Genomic DNA, 22,928 nt, shown 5'->3' on the forward strand with positions numbered 1-22,928 from the left:
TTCCATTTCCCAGAGTGTCTCCACCTTCCTGGGCTCAGCTTGTGGCCTCTTACTCCGTCTTCAAGGCAGGCAACGCTCTGTCTCTCTGGGCCTTTCTTCCATAGTCGCATTTCCCTCTGACTAACTAACTCCCCACCCCGTCCACTTTTAACCACCTGAGTGAGGACACTGGGTCCAGACCATCAAGAATATTCTCATTTCAAGGGCAGGCATGCAGCACTCTGAATTACATCTGCAGCTTGAATTTCTCTACGACACGTAACTTAAGAGGCCTGTTCCGAGCCTGAGGACACAGACACACCTGAGAGGCATTATTTTGTCTATGCGCGTCCGTTTGATTTCTCCCACTACCTTAGCTTTCTTTTCTTTCTCTCTCTAAATTCCTACAGGATTTACAGCCTGTTAGGTATTCTATCATTTGATTATCCAGTGTTTTCAACTGTTTCATAAAGAACTGTACTTAGAGTACTTCTTCAAAACGGGAATCTATTCCCTCTCTTCCCACAACAGTGCAGAAAGCCCGTGTTTGGGGCAAAGCTAGTGCCTCCAGAGCATCCTGAGAGCTGAAGCGGATCACGGCCTGAAGGACTCAGGGAGAGTTTTTTACGCCCCCAACCCCAGCCACCCGCTCAACTGCCTAAAGGAATTTAGATAGAGGCCTGGTCCGGAAAGCAAGCTCCCACCGAGAGAGCTACAAGAGTGTGGGCTGTGTCCGGTGACACGGACAGAGCTCGCAGGGCCTGCTTCCTCAGACTCTGCGTGTCCCACTGTTTCTGCGTGGCCGCCACACGTTTGCTTGTCTTCCCACGGGTTGTCCCCTTGCCCTCTGAAGCCCCGGACCCTCACTCCCTCTTCTCAGCTCAGGCTTAAAAGCCTCAACTGCTTGTCTCTGAAACTTTCATGCCAATGTGAGGCTTCCACATGAACAGATTTAAAATTATTTTTCTGCTATTAATCTATCTCATGCCAGTTAAATTAATAGGCCAACTAGAAGCCCCTGGAAAGGATAGATAAGCTTTTCCTCCTGTGCAAGATGGAGCGAGAAGAATCATCCACAAAGAAGAAAGCACAGTCAGAAAGCTCAGAATAACAAGGGAGCGCAATCAGTAACGAAATACAAGCAAGGAAGATTCGAAATAGTCCACTAAAGCCACATACTAATCATCTGAAGAACGGGCCAGAATGAAGACTGAGAATTTTACCCTGTGGCCGCTTCCTGCCTCGTGCCAGTCCTACCTTTCACGTTAGCACCTGTTTGGATCCACGCCTCTTGAGAACAGCGGCTGCTAAAACCAAAGATCCAGTCCTTCCCCCTTCTGGAATTCTATTTAATCAACGTTCCGACACTAGCTGAACACTCACCAAGCCTCTACAAAAGTTCTCCCCTCTTCCGCAATTTAGAAGGCTCCTTTGGAGACTTCTCAGGCCAGTCATTTTCCAGTAAAGACTTTTAATAATGATCAGTTGATTTTATTCTATGTGACACATAGAGGAAACAAAGAACACTTCAAAACAGAAAAGTTACCATTTTTTGATAGGAGTGACAAAAAAAGTTTTATGGTTTTAGAAGAGGGTTCTGCAAATATATTAATTGGGCTCATCATAATGTATTTCTAGGAAGACTGAAAAAAAGAATATATTTTCTTAACATACAGTTAAGCAAAAATTTTAATTAAAACACAAATGTCCCAAGCATAGCAGTTAATTGATGTTTTAGTGTGGCAATTGTGGGAAAGTTTGGGGATTACTTACAAAGTAATAAAAATTGTTTTCTCAATATTTATCTTATTGTTGTTGAGGTAGAGGATTAAAGAAAAAAACAACTTATACTCATTGCAATTTCAAATTTGGGAAACTCGAGTAACTATTCTGTCAATCTAGTCAGTGCCCCTAGCCCAGTCCTAGCAGCGTTTGGTAATGACCTCACTGATGGTTCAAGGAAAGAGAAGCTGAGGGCTCTGAATTGGGAAACCCATTTAGGTCTATGTCCAGAGCTTCCGAGACAGGGTGCTACCTTAGACTCTCTAACACTGGAGAACAAAGCCAGGATCTCTGTGTAAGTGAAGAAAATAAAACAGTCAGAATTTTCGAGGTCCTGGGCTGGCATGAACCACCAGCCTGGAAAGCCTACATAAGCAGCCATCACTTAAGGCGAACACACTTCTGCAGAAGGAGGTGGTCTAAGAGATCAGTGCCCTAATGCTCCAAGTTTCCGGAAGTTAAAAAAAAAAAAAGTTAGAATACATGTTGATAATCTTACTGATGACACTTACTTATAACAGGTCCCTTCCACTGGAAACTGTCTGCAGTTATTACAGGGAATTCCAAGGTGTTTGTCCAGTCGCTCTTTTTCCGCTGCAGTCACAAGTTTGCTAGAGTTTTTGAATTCTTCTAAAATAAGTTTTAATGGTGCAAACTCTTTCCTACACAGAGGACATTTCAACACAGAAGTGTCTGAAATCCTATCCTGATGATTAGCTAGGATCATCATGCATTTTATATGAATGCTATTGCCACAGCCAAACCTGTTTGAAATAAAATTTGACATTTGTATACATCAAAGTTATATACATAAATATAACTTTCTGCGCTACCACCTTTATTTCCCATAAAAACAGATTCTGAACTGATTTTCCAGATACAGCTTGATTATACACATCAAGACTATCTTACCTACCTACTTAATCTATTCTTTAATTAATACATTAGAATTCCTAACAAATTTTCTCTCATTCCAATGAAATGGTGGTTTAAACAATTTTGTATCATTAAAATATTTTTTCATTTTTTTAATATTTTATTTTTAACTGATCTCTACACCCAGTGTGGGGCTTGAACCACGACCCTGAGATCAAGAGTTGCACATGGCATTGACTGAGCCAGCCAGGGGCCCCAATGTTATTGATTTAAAAAGTAAGAATAAGGGACGCCTGGGTGGCTCAGTTGGTTGGACGACTGCCTTCGGCTCAGGGCGTGATCCTGGAGTCCCGGGATCGAGTCCCACATCGGGCTCCCAGCTCCATGGGGAGTCTGCTTCTCTCTCTGACCTTCTCCTCGCTCATGTTCTCTCTCACTGTCTCTCTCTCAAATAAATAAATAAAAAATCTTAAAAAAAAAAAGTAAGAATAAATGTAATCTTAACAAAAGGAAAAATTGTAACAGTAAGTATTGTTTTTTAAATAAAAAGCATCATTGAGAGCAGGGGTACCACCTCATTTATCTAAAAATCACACAATATGTGGTTGTACCTGGCAAATACATATTGAAAACCAGTAGACTTAACATCACCAGTTTTTATAATCACTGGGGCTTAGCTCCAGGAGAGCCAGAGGGCAAAAGGAAACTGAGTCTCTACCCTTAATGAGCCAGCATAACATATAACCAAGCTGGGACACAGCGTAAAAGCAGTAGTTTGTAAAGCACCTGGGGTATCATGGAAATTTATTTACTAATTTCAGAACATGCCCCAGAGGGACAAGAATCATTAGGAAACTTCTCCAAGAACTAAAGAGCTAATGGGCGCCATTTCTAACCTCCCCCATCCCATAGGCTAGACAGCTGGATGATTTTTGGAGCCAGCACAAACTCTCCCCACCTATTTTGCTATCAGAATGTTTCCTGCCTCCACATTATCCTGTGGAGCCACGCCAACCAACTTGCCCCACTTAGCAAGTGTCCCGAAAAAGTGGCTGTTGGCCTAACACACTCTGCAAGCAGTCCTGGCAGGGACCAGCACCACTCCAAAGTAATTCCCACCCTGGGGAGAGGGAAAGTAACTATACACACAGTGCACACAGTCCCTGTAGCCAACTCTTATGACTGGCAGCTCAGAGACTGCCCGGCCCATCAGTGCAGTTGCAGCACTGCCACAGACTGGGGGAAGGCATGAGATCTAACTTCTGGCCTCATCCACCCATGAAAGCCTCTCAGGGGATAAGGCAGGGAGAGCAGGCTGCATACAGATCAGTGTGACGACAGTCACAACAGGGGCTGGAAGTAGGCATGTGTTCTGGTGTCTGGCTCCATGTACCAATGACCCTCTCAGGAGACAACACAGGAGCGCGCCCTGCGGTTCAGTGTGCCCGCAGCCCCAACAGACAGGATGAGGACAAGCATCCAGTGTGGCCACTAATACAGCCCAACTGAATTCAAACTTCAGCGACCAACTTAGATATACATTTATGTAGACTTTTATATGCATAAGATGTTATATACGAACCTAATGACAACCATGCATTAAAAAGAAACTACACATGATATAGAAAACATGAAGAGGGTAGGAGAAGAATAAATAAAACAAGATGGGATCGGGAGGGAGACAAACCATAAGTGACTCTTAATCTCACAAAACAAACTGAGGGGGGTGGGGTTATGGACATTGGGGAGGGTCTGTGCTATGGTGAGTGCTGTGAAGTGTGTAAACCTGGCGATTCACAGACCTATACCCCTGGGGATAAAAATATATTATATGTTTATAAAAATAATAATAATAAAAATTTTAAAAAAAGAAAAAGAAAAATGAAGAGAGAAATCCAAGCATAACACAAAAGGAAGCCATCAAACCACAATGGAAGAGAGCAAGAGAAGAAGAAAGGAACAGAGAACTAGGAAAACAACCATAAAACAAGTAACAAAATGGCAATAAGTATATACACACCAATAATTACTTTAAATGTAAATGAAATAAATGTTCCAATCAAAAGATGGTGAGTAAATGAAAAAAAAAAAAAGATGGTGAGTAAATGGATTAAAAAAAAGACTCATCTACATGATAAGTTCAAGAGACTCACTTCAGACCTAAAGATACTTGCAGACTGAAAATGAAGGGATGGAAAACCACTTACCATGGAAATGAAAGTGAAAAGAAAGCCAGAGTAACAATACTTACATTGGAAAAAACAGACTTTAAAACAAAGACTGTACCAAGAAAAAAGGACATTATGTAATGATAAAGGGAACAAGCCAACAAACGGATAGAACAACTGTAACTATTTTTGCTCTCAACGTGGAAGCAGTAAATAAAGGAACTATGAACAGACTTCAAGGAAGAAGCTGACAGTGACACAGTAATAGTAAGGGCCATTAATAACCTGCTTACATCAATGATGGAAAATCAACAAGGAAATAGTGGATTTCAGTGACACATTGGGCCCGATGGACCTAACAGATATTAAGAACATTCTATCCAAAAACAATAGAATATACAGTCTTTTCAAGTACACATGGAACAATGTCCAGAATAGGTTGCATGTTAGGCCACAAACAAGTCTCAATAAATTAAAAAATATTGAAATCATATCATGCATGTTTTCTGACCATAACAGTATTAAATTAGAAATGAAACAGAAGAAAAAGTCTGGAGAGAACACAAATAAATGGAGGTGAAATAACATGTTAGTAAACATTGAGTGGGTTAACCAAAATATAAAAGAAATTAAAAAAAATGCATGGAGACAAATGAAAATGAAAACACAATGCTCCAAAATCTTTCAGATAAAGCAAAAGCTGATCAAAGAGATAAATTTATAACAATACAGACATACCTCAAAAAGCAAGAAAGATCTCAAACAAACTTTACAGTTAAAGGAGCTAGAAAAAGAACAAATCCCAAAGCCAGCAGAAGAAAGGAAATAAAGATTAAAGTAGAAAGAAATGAAATAGAGACCAAAAAAAATCAAAATAATAACAACAAAACCCTCCTTAAACAATAGAATAGATCAATGAAACCAGGAGCTGGTTCTTTGAAAAGATCAATAAAATTGATAAACTTTTCACCAGACTCATCAAGAAAAAGAGAGAGGACTGAAATAAATAAAACCAGATATGAAGAAGGAAAAAAAAAACCAACCAATGGCACAGAAATACAAAGAATTATAAAAGCATGTTATAAAAAATTGTATGCAACAAATTGGGCAATGTTGAAGGAATGGAAACATTCCTAGAAACATAACACCTTCCAAAACTGAATTTACTTCCAGTAAGAAATAGAAAATTTGAACAGATCAATTACTAGCAAGGAAATTCAATCAGTAATCAAAAAACTCCCAAGAAAAGTCCAGGACCAGGTGGCTTCACAGGTTGAATTCTACCAAACATTTAAAGAGGAGGAAATACCTATTCTTCTCAAACTATTCCAAAAAATGGAAGAGAAAAAGAAAACTTCCAAATTCATTCTACAAGGTGAGCATCACCCTGACATCAGGTAAAGATAATATAAAAAGAGAGACGTACAGGCCAATCTCTCTGATGAACATAGATGCAAAAATTCTCACTGAAATATTGACAAACCAAATCAAACAATACATTAAAAATGATTCATCACAACCAAGTGGGGTTTATTCCAGGGATAAAAGTGTGGTTTGATGTTCATACATCAATCAACATGATATATCACATTAACAAGAGTTAGGACAAAAAAAAAATCATCTCAATAGATGCAGAAAAAGATTTGACAAAGTACAACATACATTCATGATAAAAACTCAAAAAAATAGGTTTGGAGGTAACATTTCTCAACATAATAAAGGCCATATATGAAAAACCCACACTAAAATCACACTCAATAGTGAGATACTAAGAGCTCTTCCTCTATGATCAAGAGCAAGACATGGATATCCACTGTCACTACTTTGATTCAGCACAGCTCAGAGCCCCAGCCGCAGCAATCAGCCTAAAAATAAATATATGACATCCAAATTCGTAAAGAGGTAAAACATTTAGCATTTGCAGATGACATAATATTATGTAGAGAGAATCTTACACACTCCACCAAAAAATACTAGAATAAGTAAATTCAGTAAGGTCACAGGATACAAAATCAATATAGAGAAATCAGTTGCATTTCTCTGTACGAATGATGAAGTCACAGGAAGTGAAAATAAGAAGACAATCCCACTTATAATTGCATTAAAAGGAACAAAATACTTAGGAATAAATTTAACCAAGGAGTTAAAGACCTGTACTCTGGAAACTATAAAATACTGATGAAAGAAATTCAAGATGACACAACAAATGGAAAGATACTCCACATTCTAGGATCAAAAGAATTAATACTATTAAAATGTCCACACTTCTCAAAGCAGTCTACAGAGTCAATGTAATTTCTTAACCAACTGAGCCACCCAGGCGTCCCGTCAATGTAATTTCTAACGGAATAAAAACAGCATTTTTCACAGAACCAGAAAAAATAATCCTAAAATTTGTATGAAATCACAAAAGACCTCAAATTGCCAAAGCAAACTTGAGAAGGTAAAAAAAGTCTGGAGGTATTATAATTCCAAATGTGAAGATATAAACAAAGCTAAAGTACTCAAAACGGTAGAATTCTGGCACAAAAACAGTCATACAGATCAACAGAACAGAAGAGAGAGCCCAAAAATAAACCTACACTTATATGGTTAATTAATCTAAAACAAAGGGGGCAAGAATATACAATGAGGAAAAAAACAGTTTTTTCAATAAACGGTGCTGGGAAATCCAGACAGCTATAGGCAAAAGAATAAAACTGGACCCATGCGTTAAAGACCTAAATGTGAAATCTGAAACCATAAAAATCCCCAAAGAAAACATAGACAGTAATTTCTTTGACATTATAAAATCATTTTTCTACACATGTCTCCTCAGGCAATGGAATCAAATGCAAAATTAAACTATTGGGACTACATAAAAATCAAATGCTTTTTGCAGAGCAAAGGAAACCATCAACAAAACCAAAAGGCAACTAACCGAATGGGGGAAGATGTTTGCAATGGTGTATCAGACAAGGGTTAATATCCAAAATATATAAAGAAACTTACACAAGTCAACACCAACTCCCCCAAATAATCTGATTAAAAGTGGGCAGAGGATCTGGATAGACATTTCTCCAAGCAGTAATAGAGATGGTTGACAGACACACAAAGAGACGGTCCAGACCACCAACCACCAGGGAAATGCACATCAAAACCACAACGGGACGCAGCGGACACCTGTCCGAACGTCGGAAACACACACACACACGCAGGAAATAACAGGTGCTGGCGAGGGTGTGGAGAAAAAGGAACCTGCCTGCACGTCGGAAATGCAAATCTGTGTAGCCATCCTGGAAAGCAGTACGGAGATTCTTCAAAACAATTAAATATAGAATTACCTTGACTTTGTAATTCCACTGAGGGTAATCTACTGAAGGGAAACAAAAACATGAATTCGAGAAGATAAGGTACCTCTAGGCTTACTGCGGCGTATTTACAATACCCCAGTTATGAGAGCGACTCAAGCATCCGTCCGTAGACGAGAGGGTAACGAAGCTGTGGCACACACACACACACACACACACACACGAACACGACTCGACACAGGAAGGAGTGAGACTTGCCATTTGCGACAATGTGGACTGAACGAGAGGGCAGGTTCCTGGGTGAAGTCAGTCAGAGAAGGACAAATACCGCACGGTTTCACTCATATGTGGAATTTAAGAAACAAAACAAATGAACCAAGAAAAAAGAAGACAAGCAAAATACCAGACTCCTTTTTCCTAAAAAGATATTTATTTTTGAGAGAGGGAGAGAATATGAGTGGGGAGGGAGAAACAGACTCCCTGCTGAGCACCACCCCCCAACATGGGACTTGATCTCAGAACCCTGGGATCATGACCTGAGCCAAAGGCAGATGCTCAAGCGACTGAGTCATCCAGGTGCCCCAAATACCAGACTCCTAAATACAGAGAGAGAGGGAGGTTGTCTGTGGGGAGGTGAGTGGGGGCATGGGTGAAACAGACAAAGAGGATTAAGAATCCCCTTATCGTGACGAGGGCTAAGTCATGCACAGAACTGCTGGATCATTATAGGGTACACCTGAAGCTAACACAATGCTGTTTTAGTTATACTTCAATAGAAAAGAAAAAATCATGTCACCTGCAAAATGTGACCGGAAGCTTTTTCTCTAAAAGTCCTTCTTGACAAATTGGGCAGATATCTTCTGAATCAATTTCCTTCTGTTTAATGTAGCCATCTTCTTCAATACGCACAGTTTCATCAGTAGTTTCTTGCTGGGGAGTTTGAACTCGATGTATCCCTCGAAGCAAGTCACTGATTTCTCCTTCCACGAGACCTAACTGCAAAGCAGCTAGTGAAAAATTCCAAAGTATTAAAATTCAATGGCAAAATTAGAGATGCAGAAAAGTAATAATTTATGCTAAAAATTAGAATTTTCTTTCAAATATCAGATAGTTTTGATTGAATCATTATACCTGCATTTACCACTTTTTGTATTTTTCAGAACCAAAAGGACAGGAAAGAGTCATTTATAAAAAGAACGGAAGTTATCTTTTTTTCTCGTAACTGAGGAGTCAGTGCAAATACTGCACTTTATAAAAGTTTTGCATTAATTATATGATAGCACTCATCCTTGGATTGGTGTTATAATCATGTCCTACACTTTGATCTGTTCAACTTGTCCATAAAAATATTTTATCAACATATAATCGGAAGAAATGGGCATAAAAACATAAAAGGGAAGCAGGGATATTTGAGTAGTTGGTTACGTGAATAATGAAGGAATGGATAACAAGAGAGCAAGACTCAATTAACTGTGTCTACTCTCCTGTCTTGGTTTTGTTTGTACCAGAGTGTCTTGGTAGCCACGTCTGTCACAGATTTGGTGAGTATTCCTCAGGACAATCTATTATGAGCTATGCAGCTTATAACCTTGGGATGCGCATTCTTTGAATTATGAGTTTTCTCTATCCTGCTGTCTTTCTAAGAAATTATTTTCTAATACATACAGCTTCGATCCCAGATTCTATATTCTCTGGCCTATTTTAGGCGCTCTTCCTTTTCTCGCTCCTTAACATGTCATAATTCAAATGACATCTGTTATCCGTGCCCCTGAATTCTATTCATTTTATACATCTATTCATTTTACACAAATACATTTTAAAAATATTTGCAAGATAATGAAAAGCTTAATTTCTCTGGGAAGTCTCCCAATTAAACACTAAAAATACTGAAAACATCACAGGCACATTTCAATACAGAAATCTCTGCTCCGGGTATGAGGTGGGTGGAGGTGGAATTAGCAGGGTAACATACTCTGATTTCCCATTACTTTGCAGGATGAAGGCTATTTGTCACAGAGACAGAGTGACATCTGCACTCTAAAAAAATGGGGAGGAAAACGAAGACCAAAAATTGTGCTTTTGGGAATAAATGTTTTCTAAAGCAGCAGAATTACTGAAACGTAAAAGCTCGTAAGAGGAGCTGGTCACATGAACTGGAGAATGTAAGGGAGAAACAGGCTCTTCTGAGATAATTTGGAAAAATTAACCTAGGAGACCATGAAAGAGTATTCTGTTACAAAGAAGAGCGAGAGAGCTAACCTTATCAGAAGGCGATGGGAGATGTTCTGTTTCATTAACATCAAAGAAAAGCGAAGTGAAATACAAGGAGGCACAGACAGAATAAATATAGTTACTGAATAGGCAGTGACAAATATGTGAAATGTTGTTTCCCTTATGTTATTTCTTTTTGTATTTACAAAAGTTATATGAAGGCATTTTAGATCTTCTAAGGATATGTTAGATGTATGGGAGAATGAAACTGTTCTCTTATTTAAGCTTAGTAGAATAAATAGATTATTATTATTTTTTTAAAGATTTTATTTATTTATTTGAGAGAGAGACCGTGAGAGAGAGCATGAGAGGCGAGAAGGTCAGAGGGAGAAGCAGACTCCCCATGGAGCTGGGAGCCTGATGCGGGACTCAATCCCGGGACTCCAGGACCGTGACCTGAGCTGAAGGCAGTTGATCAACCAACTGAGCCACCCAGGCACCCGAATAAATAGACTATAATGAACCTTGCATTTGGCACTGTTGCATGTTTTGTATGATAGCCTTTTTTTCTAAAACTATAGAAATATTATTAACATTTCAAAGTATTTCTTCGTATTTTTAAATTATTTTATTTGGGGACTTAAGTATTTTGTTCATGTCTTTCATTATATGGTTAAGTAATAATATGACCTAAATATGAATCCCAAAGCAAAACTAGCAGAAAATTGAAAAATTGCGGAAATTGCAATCAACAAAAGTATTTTATTTATTTATTTTTTAATGATTTACTTCTTTATTTGTCAAAGAGAGAGAGATAGCAAAAGCCGTGGGAAGGGCAGACAGAGGGAGAAGCAGAAGCGTGATATAGGGCTTCGTCCCAGGACCCTGGGATCATGACCTGAGCTGAAGGCAGATGCTTAAATGACTGAGCCCCCCAGGAGCCCCAGCAAAGGTATTTTCAAGACCAATTTTGTAATACATGTGAGTGGTAGACATAAAAATATTAATACTTTTAATCTAAAATCCAATTACTAAGACTTTAGGCCAAAGATACAATTGGAAGAAGAGAAAACGTCATGTACAAAGAATATAACAAGTAGTTAGAAATAAATTAAATGACTAACAATAGAAGAATGTTAACTAAGTTCTGATCCACCACATTCAGTGAAATAATGTTAGCCATCGATGACTTTAATTACAGAGATGACACAGCATTGAAAATGTTTATAAAGTAACAGTGTGTGATGAAGGCAGAAGACAGAATTCCCATGGAGTATTAGGCAGACATAAATACAAACTGAAAAAGGAAGTAAGAAAGTATAAAAGGGTTTTATCTTTGTAATGAGAATTACAAAAAAATTCCTTAAATGTGGTTCTTATTTTTTCGTACATATTTAATTAAAAAAGGAACAGATGGCATTTACTAGACGAAAGAAAAGGTAGGAGAGCAGAGCTCAAGAAGTCGGTTTACGCTTCGCATCTGTCCGCTGTTAGCACTGGAACCTTCAGAATCTCCATTATAGAAGAAGAGGGGGGTTGAATAAACTAAGTTTCTCTAATGCCAACATTTACAAAATGAAGAGAAGGATAAATTTTGACTCTTAGTTATTTGTCCCTCAGCTCCCTATAAAAAAATAAACTATCAAAGGAAAAAACAGAACTATTAGGTGACAAATGCAGATTTGGCCTGATATAAAAAACTGGTATCTTTATTATAAAATTCCTGGGTAATCATCTTTGTAAGTCTTCAAAAAAAAGCCTCATGTTTTTGATATGCAGGGCGAGCATACAAATAGTAGTTTCCTGATATGTTCTAGAAGAATCTAGGAATGATATTCAAACACTCACCCCATTACTCCTAACCATCTCCTCCATTATGTACATATTTTACATAATAAATATTTATAGCCTCCTTTAAGTTACTTTAATTTTTATGTATGTTTACTGTAGGTTTCATTTAAATTATAAGTTTTATTGATGTGCAAATAGGATTTTCTCAATGTTGATTAAAACTCCTTTTAAATATAAAAGATATGCAAGATCTTTTAGTAGAAGTATCCATTTTTCAAAATTAATGTATAGGGTTAAACATTTAAAGAATTCCCTATTGTAGACCAATATTTATAAAAAGAACAAAACATGGTTTCTGTCTTCAAGACATACAAAGGATAACACAATATAAGTATTACACTGGTCCATATGAAATCACTATTTTTGTAAATGAAAAAATCCATAAATGTTAGTATTCATATGTTTTGATTTATAAAAAGTACCTAGCACAGGCTCCTGGCTAATACACAGTATGGTAACTACATGCCAAGTTCAGTGGTGTAAAGCCGCACTAATAGAGTAGCTATTAGCCACATGTGGCCACTGAGCACTGGAAATGTGGCTCATGTGACTGAAAAACTAAATTTTTAATTTTGTTTCATTTAAATTTAAGTTGAAAACTGATAATTGATAGTTACTAAAAAATTTGTAAGTATGTTTGTAACAATGCGGGTATCACATGAATCTTTTTTCCAACTGACTACTTTTTGAAATCTAAATGCGGGTAAGTTATTTCGGATGAAAACAGTATCTGAGATGAGATGCTCTGTATGCATAACATGCACACTAGACTTGAGGGCAGTATAAAAAGTCGCATAATTCTTACACTGATAACATGTTGATATGACTATATTCTGATGCATTGGATTAACATATTAAAATTAATTTTCCCTATTTCTTATTATCTTTTGTAGTACAGCTCCTAGAAAAGTACACATGTGGTTCACATTGCACTTCTGTTGACAGCACTGGCACAGAAGCTCATGAAAATGATGTCAAACGGTGGGGAGAGGAAATGGGAGGGACGCGAACATCTGACTTCGAAGAACTACTACAGAAAACAATATGCATCACAGAAACTAACCCAATAAATGCGTACGAAGGGACTGGAGAGAAGACAATGCAGAGAACCGAGTCTCCGATGTGAAGGAGGCAGTGAAGTGCGGGCAAGGAAAGGGGCTGGTGCAGACGGACAAACGTGCAGACGGAGAGACAAGAACACCGCTGGGACGAAGGGACGGTGGCACGGAAGCAGGATGTCAAGTGACAGAGAGATGAGGAAGAAATTAAGAGAGGAAAACCAGGAGAACCCATGGTTTCTCGTTTTGGAGACTAAAGAAAGCTAACATATGAGGTAGGGCATAAAGACGGGAGCACAGACGGGGAGAAATTTAGTATTTAAAATGCCTGTGGGTCCCGCAAAACTGGGTGCCCCGAAGTCAGGTGGAGAAGCTGCTCTGTTGAGAAGATGCCGAGGTCACTAGTAGAGGTGACAGCAGCCACAGAGAATGGGGACATTTCTGAAAGAACGTGCCAAGTGGGGGAAGAGTACGAGAGAAAATGCACATGAAAGAGTAATATGAATTTATCTAGTGCGACCTTTAAATGTTTATTAAATTGTGCTTATATGATAGTTGGGAGGAATTAAACCTGGCTAGTGAAACCAGTACTCTTAGAACTAAAAAACTGAAAACTGATTATTACTTTATTATCATTATATACATTCACTAATAAATTTTAAAATGTATTGCAATTCTTAGGTGGGTCTATAATAGGCCAATAACCACACAGCTACAGGAGCAAGTCCCTAACAACAATATCTTTTTTTATAAAATCTACAAATCCAAATGACCTGTAACAAAATTATTTTTCCTTCTCTTTTAATTCTGAGGACTCCAGAATTAAAGTTACACAACTATATGCTAGACTCTAAACTCAATTTCAGTACTGACATAAAACTATTTTATTCTTAAAAATATGTATTTATAGATTTTTAAATATATCTCTATATATATTTGCATACAAATTTCAGTCAGGAGACCTTTTTAATGAAATCATGTACCATGTTAATTGTCTATTGATGGGATCTAAAAATTACATTTCTTATTTTTCCTGTAATTATAATAATTTTATGTGAATCTTTGCTTAGAACACACAAGGGGAATATTGGCTTCAGAATAACTGGTCATTGTTTCACCCCTTTTTAAATAAAATGCCACTGAATTTGATATGACATATAAAGTTACATTTTTTAATTAAGGAAGAAAAATGTTCAACTGTCTTAAATGTAACAAATGGAGCTATAGCTAGTTGTCAGACTGTCTAGAAAAATAATTTTTTAAATTTAGACTATGTCCAAACAAAAAAATCACCAAAATTATTAACTTCAAAAAATAAAAGAAAAAAACACAACTTACATTCATGAGTTCTTGGAAGTTTGAATTTTTTCAACAAGACCCTAATATTCACAGAAAGAAAACCAAAATAAAACATTTATTTCTGACACAACTGAAAAATAAATATTTTGTTTTAATCTTAAGACAGGAATAGCATTATAAAATTTATAAATAAACTTAATACTCATCAGTTTTCTGTTATAATAGTAGTTAAATATGTTAACTATACTGAGATTAAAAAAAACTCATGCAAAAGATAGTAAATACATGTTTTACAGTCATCATATGTGAAAGAAGTATGATAAATGAAAATAAAAGACATTTATAAAAGAGATCTGTCAGAGGGAGTCCACGCATTTCTTTAGGACATATGGCTGCTCACAGAGACAGTCAGTGAGGGAACGGAGGTATTCATAGTACTTCCTTTAAGCTGCTCTACAGGTTGCTTACTCCTGAAAATGGAATAATTTTCTGAAGCATACCGCATGATGTTTTCCTCCATATATGACTTTAATGTACAATAATAAAAATACTTCATATATCACCAATTAAAATGGAATATGGCTTTTTTAAAAAGTGAGAAAAACATATGAAATTCTTACATAAATATATTAAACACACTCTGTATATTAAATACTTGAATCATATTTCCATTTAGTTTGGTATATTTATATTATATATATATATTTATATATTTTTATTTAATTTATTTTTAAAGATTTTATTTATTTATTTGACAGAGATCACAAGCAGGCAGAGAGGCAGGCAGAGAGAGAGGGGGAAGCAGGCTCCTCACCGAGCAGAGAGTCCGTTGTGGGGCTTGATCCCAGGACCCTGAGATCATGACCTGAGCCAAAGGCAGAGATCTCAACCCACTGAGCCACCCAGGTGCCCCTGGTATATATATTTTTAAAAATGAGTTACATTACATAAAAATGAGAACAGAAAGCCCTTGCCCTGAGGAAGCTAGCACAAACAAAAAATGAAAAAAACCTATTTTAATGAATGTAATTTATTATTTTTTAATAAAACCAAACTACAAGTTTTGAACTGACCATATTTTATATCTTCCATGCTAACTACAGCAAATTGTGTTAGCAATGCTGAATAAAAACTGATCAAAAGGAAACAACAAAAACTTGGTAAGTAAAAGCATTGGAAATGACAGATATGCATTGTTTTTATTTTTTTATCTTATAAAGAAAAGCATTCAAAATGTAAGATATAAACTCTTTGCTTAAATTTTTATTTTACTCTCAAATTTTTTTACTCTCAAATATCAAACTTTCTATAATAGTATAATTTATGATTTGTTTGTATATAGATGAGTAAAACAAAATGAGTTGAAAGAATGAAAAAAAAATCGAAATAATGGAAAGAATTCCAAACTATTTCTAACCACAATGGAAAGAGCTTTTTTTAATTTCCATTTCTGGGATTCCCCTACAAACAGATTCTGACATTAGAGGAAAAATTTCAGAGTTGTTGGAAGTAATCCTCAGTGGAGTCCTACTATCTTCAAAGATTCATAGTAACATGCGTATTGAAAAGAAAAATAACAGATTAAAAGTATATCATAATGAAGAAAATTATAATGAATTTGTTATTAAATAATTTCTACTGCATTTACAAAGAAAACAATGCATCATTAGAAAGAATAAAAATAAAATGCATTTGGAGGTTTATTTTTAACTGACGGCAAATAGGAATTCTGTAGTGAGAACATAATTACCATCAGTGATGGGAATCAGGGAGGTTTTTCTTTTTCTTCATAGTTAGATTTCACATCTGTACACAAGGAGACCCTAGGAAGTGACTTTTTTCTTACCCGAAACATTTAACATTTAAAACTTGCGGCGGTGGTAGGGTGTTTCTCAAGTTACCCCTCACTTCATTTCCAGAATGAAATGCAACACTGTAGCCATGTGACTGTCGCTCCCTCCCAGGACCGACTCCCTGTCCTGGCACCGCGGAGAGAACAGGTGCGCCTCGCGGTCACTCACCAGCAGATGTGCCTGCAGAGCTCCCCGCCCTCCAGAAACGTGGCGCAGCTGCAGACGTGAGGATTCCCTAAAAACACCTTTAAAGGAAAATGCATCCTTTAGGAGAAACCCTCGGTTAATTTTTGGAGCCAGAATAAAATTAATCTAACGGGTCACAGGCGCGAGTGGGATTTCGGGAGCTGCTCAAGCCCAGGCCTCCGCGCGCTCTTGGTCTCGACGGTCCGCGTTGCGGGTCGGGACTCGCGGATCCACACCCGGGTCGCCGACGGGAAATTTCTCCCGGAAAAGGCCGCCGTGTCCTGCCGCGGACCGGCCCACGCTGGGTTTCTGCTGTTTGGTGCGTCTACACCCGCGTCACATCTTATGGAGAAGACGGGTTCACCGAGTCTGCCCCGGACGGGCACAGACGCATGACAGCGTTGTTAGAGAGGAAGCGAGGAAGGGACAGGAGGGACAGAGGGGACAGATGGTGTCTGAAAGGGGCCGGTGACTCGCCCTCGGTCCGGAAAGCGCAGGTCACACAACGTGCGTTTCCCGACTTGGCCCTGAGGCTGGGGCAGCGGCGCTGCGAGTGGCCCCAGTGGAGGACGTGGACACGGACAGGGACACGGTCACAGTTAGTGTCACGGACACGACACGGACACGGACGGGGACAAAGACGGGGACACGGGCAAGGACGGGGACACCGTCACAGACACGATTGCGGACGGGGACACGGTCATGTACACGGACACGACACGGACATGGTCACGGACACGGACGCGGACACAACACGGTCACGGACACGGTCAGGACACGGACATGGACACGACACGACACGGTCACGGACACGGTCAAGGACATGGACACGACACGGTCACGGTCACGGACACGGTCAAGGACACGGACACGGACACGCCGTCTCCACCGCAAACCGAGCGTTCCGGGCGCGGCCCTGCGAGCGCGCACCAGCGGGTCTTCCCGAGCCGAGCGGCCGCCGAGTGCGCACCGCCCGGGTCACTCCGGGCCGCGTCAGGGGTGCGGGCAGGTCGTGGGTCTCGGAGTCACGGCGCCGGGACCCCCGGGACCCCCGGGACCGTCGCCAGCCGGCGGACCCCGCGACTCGGCCCCCTGCTCTCGAGCTGGAGACCGGCCCGGCCGGGTCCCGACGCGCAGGACGGAGCTTCACCTGCGGGCGCCGCGTCCGGGCCGGAGCTTGTGCGGGGCGTGCGGGCGGCCCGGGGACTGCAGGGGCGGCCAGGGGGGCGCAGGGGGACGCGGGAGCGGGGCGGGGCGCGGGGCGGGCGGGGCGGGCGGGGCGCGCTCACTCGGAAGTCGCCGCCGTGCGGCGCGTCCTCCCGCAGCAGGAAGCCGGTGGGGCCGGTCTCCCGCAGCAGGTACATGCGGCTGCTCAGCGCCTGCTCCTGCCGCCCGCGCAAGCGCTCGCTCACGTGTCTCCGCCTTCCGGGGGCTCCGGGGCGCGGCATCCCGCCCGGCCGCGGCCCAGCGGCCCCTCTCCGCGGCGCCCGCGGTCTCCATAGCAACCGCGCGCGCCGGTCGCCCCAGTGACGGCGGCGACGGTCCCCGGTTTCCCAGCGCGCCTTGCGCCAAGCCCGGGTTGGCGACCCCTCGCTGGCCCCGCCCACGGCCCCGCCCACGGCCCCGCCCCACCCGCCGCGGCGCACAGGCCCCTCCTGCCAGACAGGCCTGACGAGGGACCAGAAGCCACGCCGCGCCCTTGCTTCGCGGCCCTTCCGCTCTCCGCGCGGGCTGGGCCGCCGCGTTCCCGCGGGCGCCGTCCGGGCTCCGCGCGCTGCCGGGATCTTGGGGGCCCGTGGTGTCCACCCGGGAGCCCGCAGGCACGTGTTGGGCCCCCCGCGTCGCTCCGGCGCGCCCCGGGGGAGGCCGGAGGAAGTCCCCGACGGCATCCGGAGCCCCGCGTTGGACCCGAAACGGGCCGCGTGCAGGGGCGCCTCTCTGAGCTGCGTCCCGGGTAGGGGTGGGGACCGGGTGGCCCGCGGGGTTCGCTGACGCGTTTCCCCGAGTTCGCACCCGCCGTGCGGACGGGACCCTCGGAGACGCGCCACTGGGCTCCGCCGGTGCGACTGTCGCTGCGCCGGCTCGGGGACACCGGTACCGGGACGCGGACAGGCCGTGGCCCCGCAGGGCGAGGACGGGCGGGGGGGCCCGGTGTGCAGGTCGCCGGTGGGAGCCGCGACGGGGCTGCGGCGAGAGCGGGGCGGGGGCGACGAAGGGCCTCCGGTGCGTGTGACACCGAAGGACACACGGACACACGCTCGGCCCTGCATCCCTGTCCGACCTTGGGCCGTTTCAGGACCACGTTCCCGGCCCCAACAGCTGCGGACTTCGAGCCGAAGTGGAAGGCGCTGCGCCGGGGAAGTCCGCGTAGACGGACCGCTGAGTCCCGGCGCTCCCGCACCGCCGCATCCGCCCGCGCGGCTCGACGGGACGTGCCAGCTGCAGACGGGCGGTTGGTCCCGCGCACCGTCCCCGCCGTCGTGTCGCGCATGCAGAATGCGCGTCTCGCGGAATCCCCGTGACGTGGTGGTGACGTGGCGATGACGTGACGATGACGTGACGCGGGGAGTTAAGGGTCACCCGGACGAAGAGCTCGTGAACAGCAGCGCATACTCTTGAAAACGTCGCGTTTTGCCCAATGTCATGTGGTGACGCCGGTTCCGGGTGCGGGCGGGAAACGTCATTTTCGGGAGTCCCCACGTTGGGGACGTGGAAGGCTCCACGGGAGGACGTGCGGGTTCGCGAGCTGTCCTGCGGGTGGCGACGGAAGCGGGAATATTCGGACTTCCGGCAGGTCGGGGAGTGCGGGGACGGGGCTGCGGCCGGGGGCGGGGCTGCGGCCGGGGGTGGGGCTGCGGCCGGGGGCGGGGCTGCGGCCGGGGGCGGGGCCGGCGAGGCTTGAAACCCTGGCCCGCGGGTGACCCCAGGCGCCTGCCGGTCTCCGCAGCCCGACGGACGTAATTCAGTCCCGATTGCGGCCGGAAGCGTCTCCGTCGGGGCTCGGGTGGCAGCGCGCGGGCCCGCAGGGGACGGAAGGGCCGAGCGGCCGTCGCGGGTCCCGACGCGCTCTGGGTGCGGGGCATCGAGCTTCCGCCCTTCCGCGCTGTGAGGCGTTCGCGGGACGCGGGGACGCGACGGCGACGCCTCCGCTGCTGTGCGGTCACCCGGGGGCCTCACCGTGGCGGCTGCGGGGCCCCACGCCGGCCTCTCGGGCCCGGGCCGAGGCCAGCGCCGGGCGACGACCGCGACGAAAAGGCGGTGACGATGATCCCAACAAGGTCACTTCCAAGAAGGCCACTCTGGACAAGGCCACTCTAGATGACGCTGCTGCTCCGCAGATGAGGCCGCTCCATGATTGGAGCTGTTCCCAAGAAGAGGCCACTCCCAAGACAAGGCAACTGCCCAATGAAGTTGCTCCCCGGACAAGGCCGCTCCCAAGAAGAGGCTGTTCTGGACAAGACCACTTCCTGGATGAGGCCACTCCCAATGACGAAGAAGCAACAAAGACAAGAAGGACAACCCAGATGACACAGATTCTGCTCCCCACGATGCTACTCTGACCAGGCTTCCACCCGGAGGAAGCCACCACTGCGGACAAGGCCACTTGTGGTTCGGGGGTGGCGAGGCATTTTGCGGCGAGGCTGCTGGTGTCTAGGGGCCGTTGGCATCTCAGGGCTGCTTGCGCCTTGAGACCGCTGGCATCCAGGGGCTGTAGGCATCAGGACCGCTGGACCGCTGGGGTCTCGGCAGCTCGCCGGGCTGCTGAAGGCAGGGCCGCCGGAGGCTACAGGCTGCAGGCGGCGGCTCAGGGCCGCCGGAGGCTGGAAGCTGCAGGCGGCGGGTTGGGGCCGCGGGAGGCAGGACCACCGGAAGCTGGAAGCTGCAGGCGGCTGGAGACTGTAGGCGGCCGCTTGGGGCTGCCGGAGGCTGGAAGCTGCAGGCGGCGGCTCGGGGCCGCGGGAGGCTGGAGACTGCAAACACGGTTGTAGCTCTTACAAGAGCTGTTACAGCTCTTCTATTCACCGTTGACTCCCCTGCTCTCCGCCGACTTCCACCGCTCTCCGCACCGCTTCACCGCTCTCCGCCGACTTCACCGCTCTCCTGCAGCAGCCCCCCTTGACAGCCTGGCAGAGCAACCTTTATGGGGGTGGTTGAGCCCCGCCCCACACAGGCGGCCAATTGAATTCCAATTTCCCCAGTGGCTATACATATGCCTCACTGATTGGATGTCTCCACTCAGTCTGCCCCACCCTTACATTCAGGGTCCACAAGCAAGTTCCTCTGGGAGGGGTAGACCCTTACATTCCCCCCTTTTCTTTGGAGATTAGTCAAATCCTTGACTTTTCAGATGGTTCTATCTTATATTGAACATATAAGACTAACATTTTATCGCCCCAATTTTCTTTAGTATAGCAACAATAAACTTAGAATTTTTTTTTTTTAGTCCATGGTCAGCTGGGTCTGTCGGCTTCCGCTCCCATCTGGGGGGCATCCTTATTCTCGGTTCGTTTGACGTGACCTATATGAACCCAGGCCCTAATGCCTTCTACTTTTACTGCCGTGGGGGTGGTTAGGATAACAGTAAGTTGTCCCTTCCAGCGAGGCTTCAAGTTCCCCACTTGATAGTTACGTATCCAAAGCAAGTCCCTGGGATGTGGTTCCACCACTGTCTCTGTCCCAGTGTGGGCAGTTTGGATCCCTTCTTTTTTTTTTTTTTAATATTTTATTTATTTATTTGACAGACAGAGACCACAAGCAGGCAGAGAGGCAGGCAGAGAGAGAGAGAGGAGGAAGCAGGCTCCCCGCCGAGCAGAGAGCCCGATATGGGACTCGATCCCAGGACCCCGAGATCATGACCTGAGCCGAAGGCAGCGGCTCAACCCACTGAGCCACCCAGGCGCCCCGGATCCCTTCTTTTTAAGACAGACTGTAATGCCTGCAGTGACTGGGGTATAGACTGATCAGTCATTTCTGCTAGGGCAACCTCCTGTAGCCTAGGACAGAGCTCCCAAACATTATTTTAAATGGGGTCACCTTGTTTATTACATCGTGCCCTGAGAGTAAAAGGAAGGAGATTTTCTATCCACCGCCAGCCTCCAAAATTAACTTTGTCAAGGTCTTTTCGAGAGTCTGGTTCATTCTCCTTGCTCAGAGCTCTGGGGCCAGTAGGCACACTGTAGTTTCCAGTTAGTGCCTGTGGCCTCGGCCATCTGTAGTGCCTTGGTGAATGCAATCAGCTTTGCTTTTCCACCGAGATCCTATGTGGCAAGGCTGTCATCCAGAGTCTCTGCCCAGGAGAAACCATTGCAGCCCCCGCATACCTCTTTTCCACTGACCATGTAACTACTCCCTTCTGTGAACAGAGTCATTTCCGCATCCGGGAGGGGAGTGTCTCTGAGATCCGGCCTTATTCCCGTGACTTGGATTAGGACCTTCCTGCAGTTGTGTGGGAGGTCAGCCAGCACCTCTGGTAGCAACATGGCTGGATTTAGCACTGCCGGGGGCTAGAAGATCACTTTTTTTGTTTTTTCCATTCAGGAGGAGGGCCTGATACCTCATCACTCGGGCATTTGTCACCCACCAGTCTGGTGGAGTCTGGAGAAGGCCCTTGATAACGTGGGTGGTGGTCAATATGAGATTTTGACCCAGAGTCAATTTGCATGCATCCTTGACCAGGAGGGCCATGGCAGCAATTATGCAGAAGCAAAGGGGGAACCCAGCTGCTACTGGATCTAGTTTCTTTCTAAGATAGACCACTGGCCTTCACCATGCCCTAGAGTCTGAGTCAAAACTTCTTTAGTCAGCCCTGCCTTTTCATCCACATACAAGTGGAAGGGCTTGGTAACATCTGGGATGACCAATGCTGGGGCACACAGTAAGGCTCTTTGTAATTCCCGAAATGCTCCTTCTGCCTCAGCTGTCCACACTCTACCATAGTGAGTCCTCCCTTAGCCAGTTCATAGAGAGGTTGTGCCATCTCCATGAAGGTAGCATCCACAGCCTGCAGTAGCCCACCGTCCCAAGAAATTTCCTCTTGGAGATCAAAGCAAAAGCAACCGGTATTCCCTGGCAGTCTTCCATCCAAGTACTAACCAGGCCCGACCCTTCTTAGCTTCCAAGATCAGACGAGATCTGGCGCCTTCAGGGTGGTATGGCCGTAGACAATCATAAGGTTCTTACCCGATATTCTCAGATGAGTGTACGCGACATCCTATATAACATGGAACCGTCCTCCCCTTGCTGGAGGAAGCTGAACTTTCTCATACCCTACTGTTACCTGAATTTGTCCAGGCTTGGTTAGCTGCCATATCTCTCTCGTTCATAGTTACATTGGCCCCCGGCCTTCTTGGGCTACTGATGCCTTGTAGTCATACC

General features: G+C 44.3%; 1 protein-coding gene and 1 pseudogene across 3 annotated transcripts in view; both read right to left on the reverse strand.

The window, feature by feature from the left end:
- Positions 1–18,008, reverse strand: part of ZSWIM2 (zinc finger SWIM-type containing 2) — a 31,546-nt gene extending 13,538 nt beyond the window's left edge. For 2 of the 3 annotated variants that reach the window (XM_044241119.1, XM_044241118.1), the window contains exons 1-5: positions 17,843–18,008; positions 16,536–16,612; positions 14,554–14,594; positions 8,892–9,102; positions 2,274–2,525 (exon numbers count right to left, since the gene is read on the reverse strand). In XM_044241119.1, the coding sequence (XP_044097054.1) occupies positions 2,274–2,525; positions 8,892–9,102; positions 14,554–14,594; positions 16,536–16,612; positions 17,843–18,001 (740 nt within the window). In that variant the 5' untranslated portion in view covers positions 18,002–18,008. The remainder of the gene's footprint in view (positions 1–2,273; positions 2,526–8,891; positions 9,103–14,553; positions 14,595–16,535; positions 16,613–17,842) is intronic. The other variant, XM_044241120.1, reaches the window with a different exon arrangement.
- A 4,589-nt stretch (positions 18,009–22,597) lies between these two features.
- Positions 22,598–22,716, reverse strand: LOC122903663 (annotated as a pseudogene).
- Positions 22,717–22,928: the final 212 nt, after the last annotated feature.

Source organism: Neovison vison, chromosome 3, assembly GCF_020171115.1.
Source record: "Neovison vison isolate M4711 chromosome 3, ASM_NN_V1, whole genome shotgun sequence".
Classification (NCBI taxonomy): Eukaryota; Metazoa; Chordata; class Mammalia; order Carnivora; family Mustelidae; genus Neogale; species Neogale vison.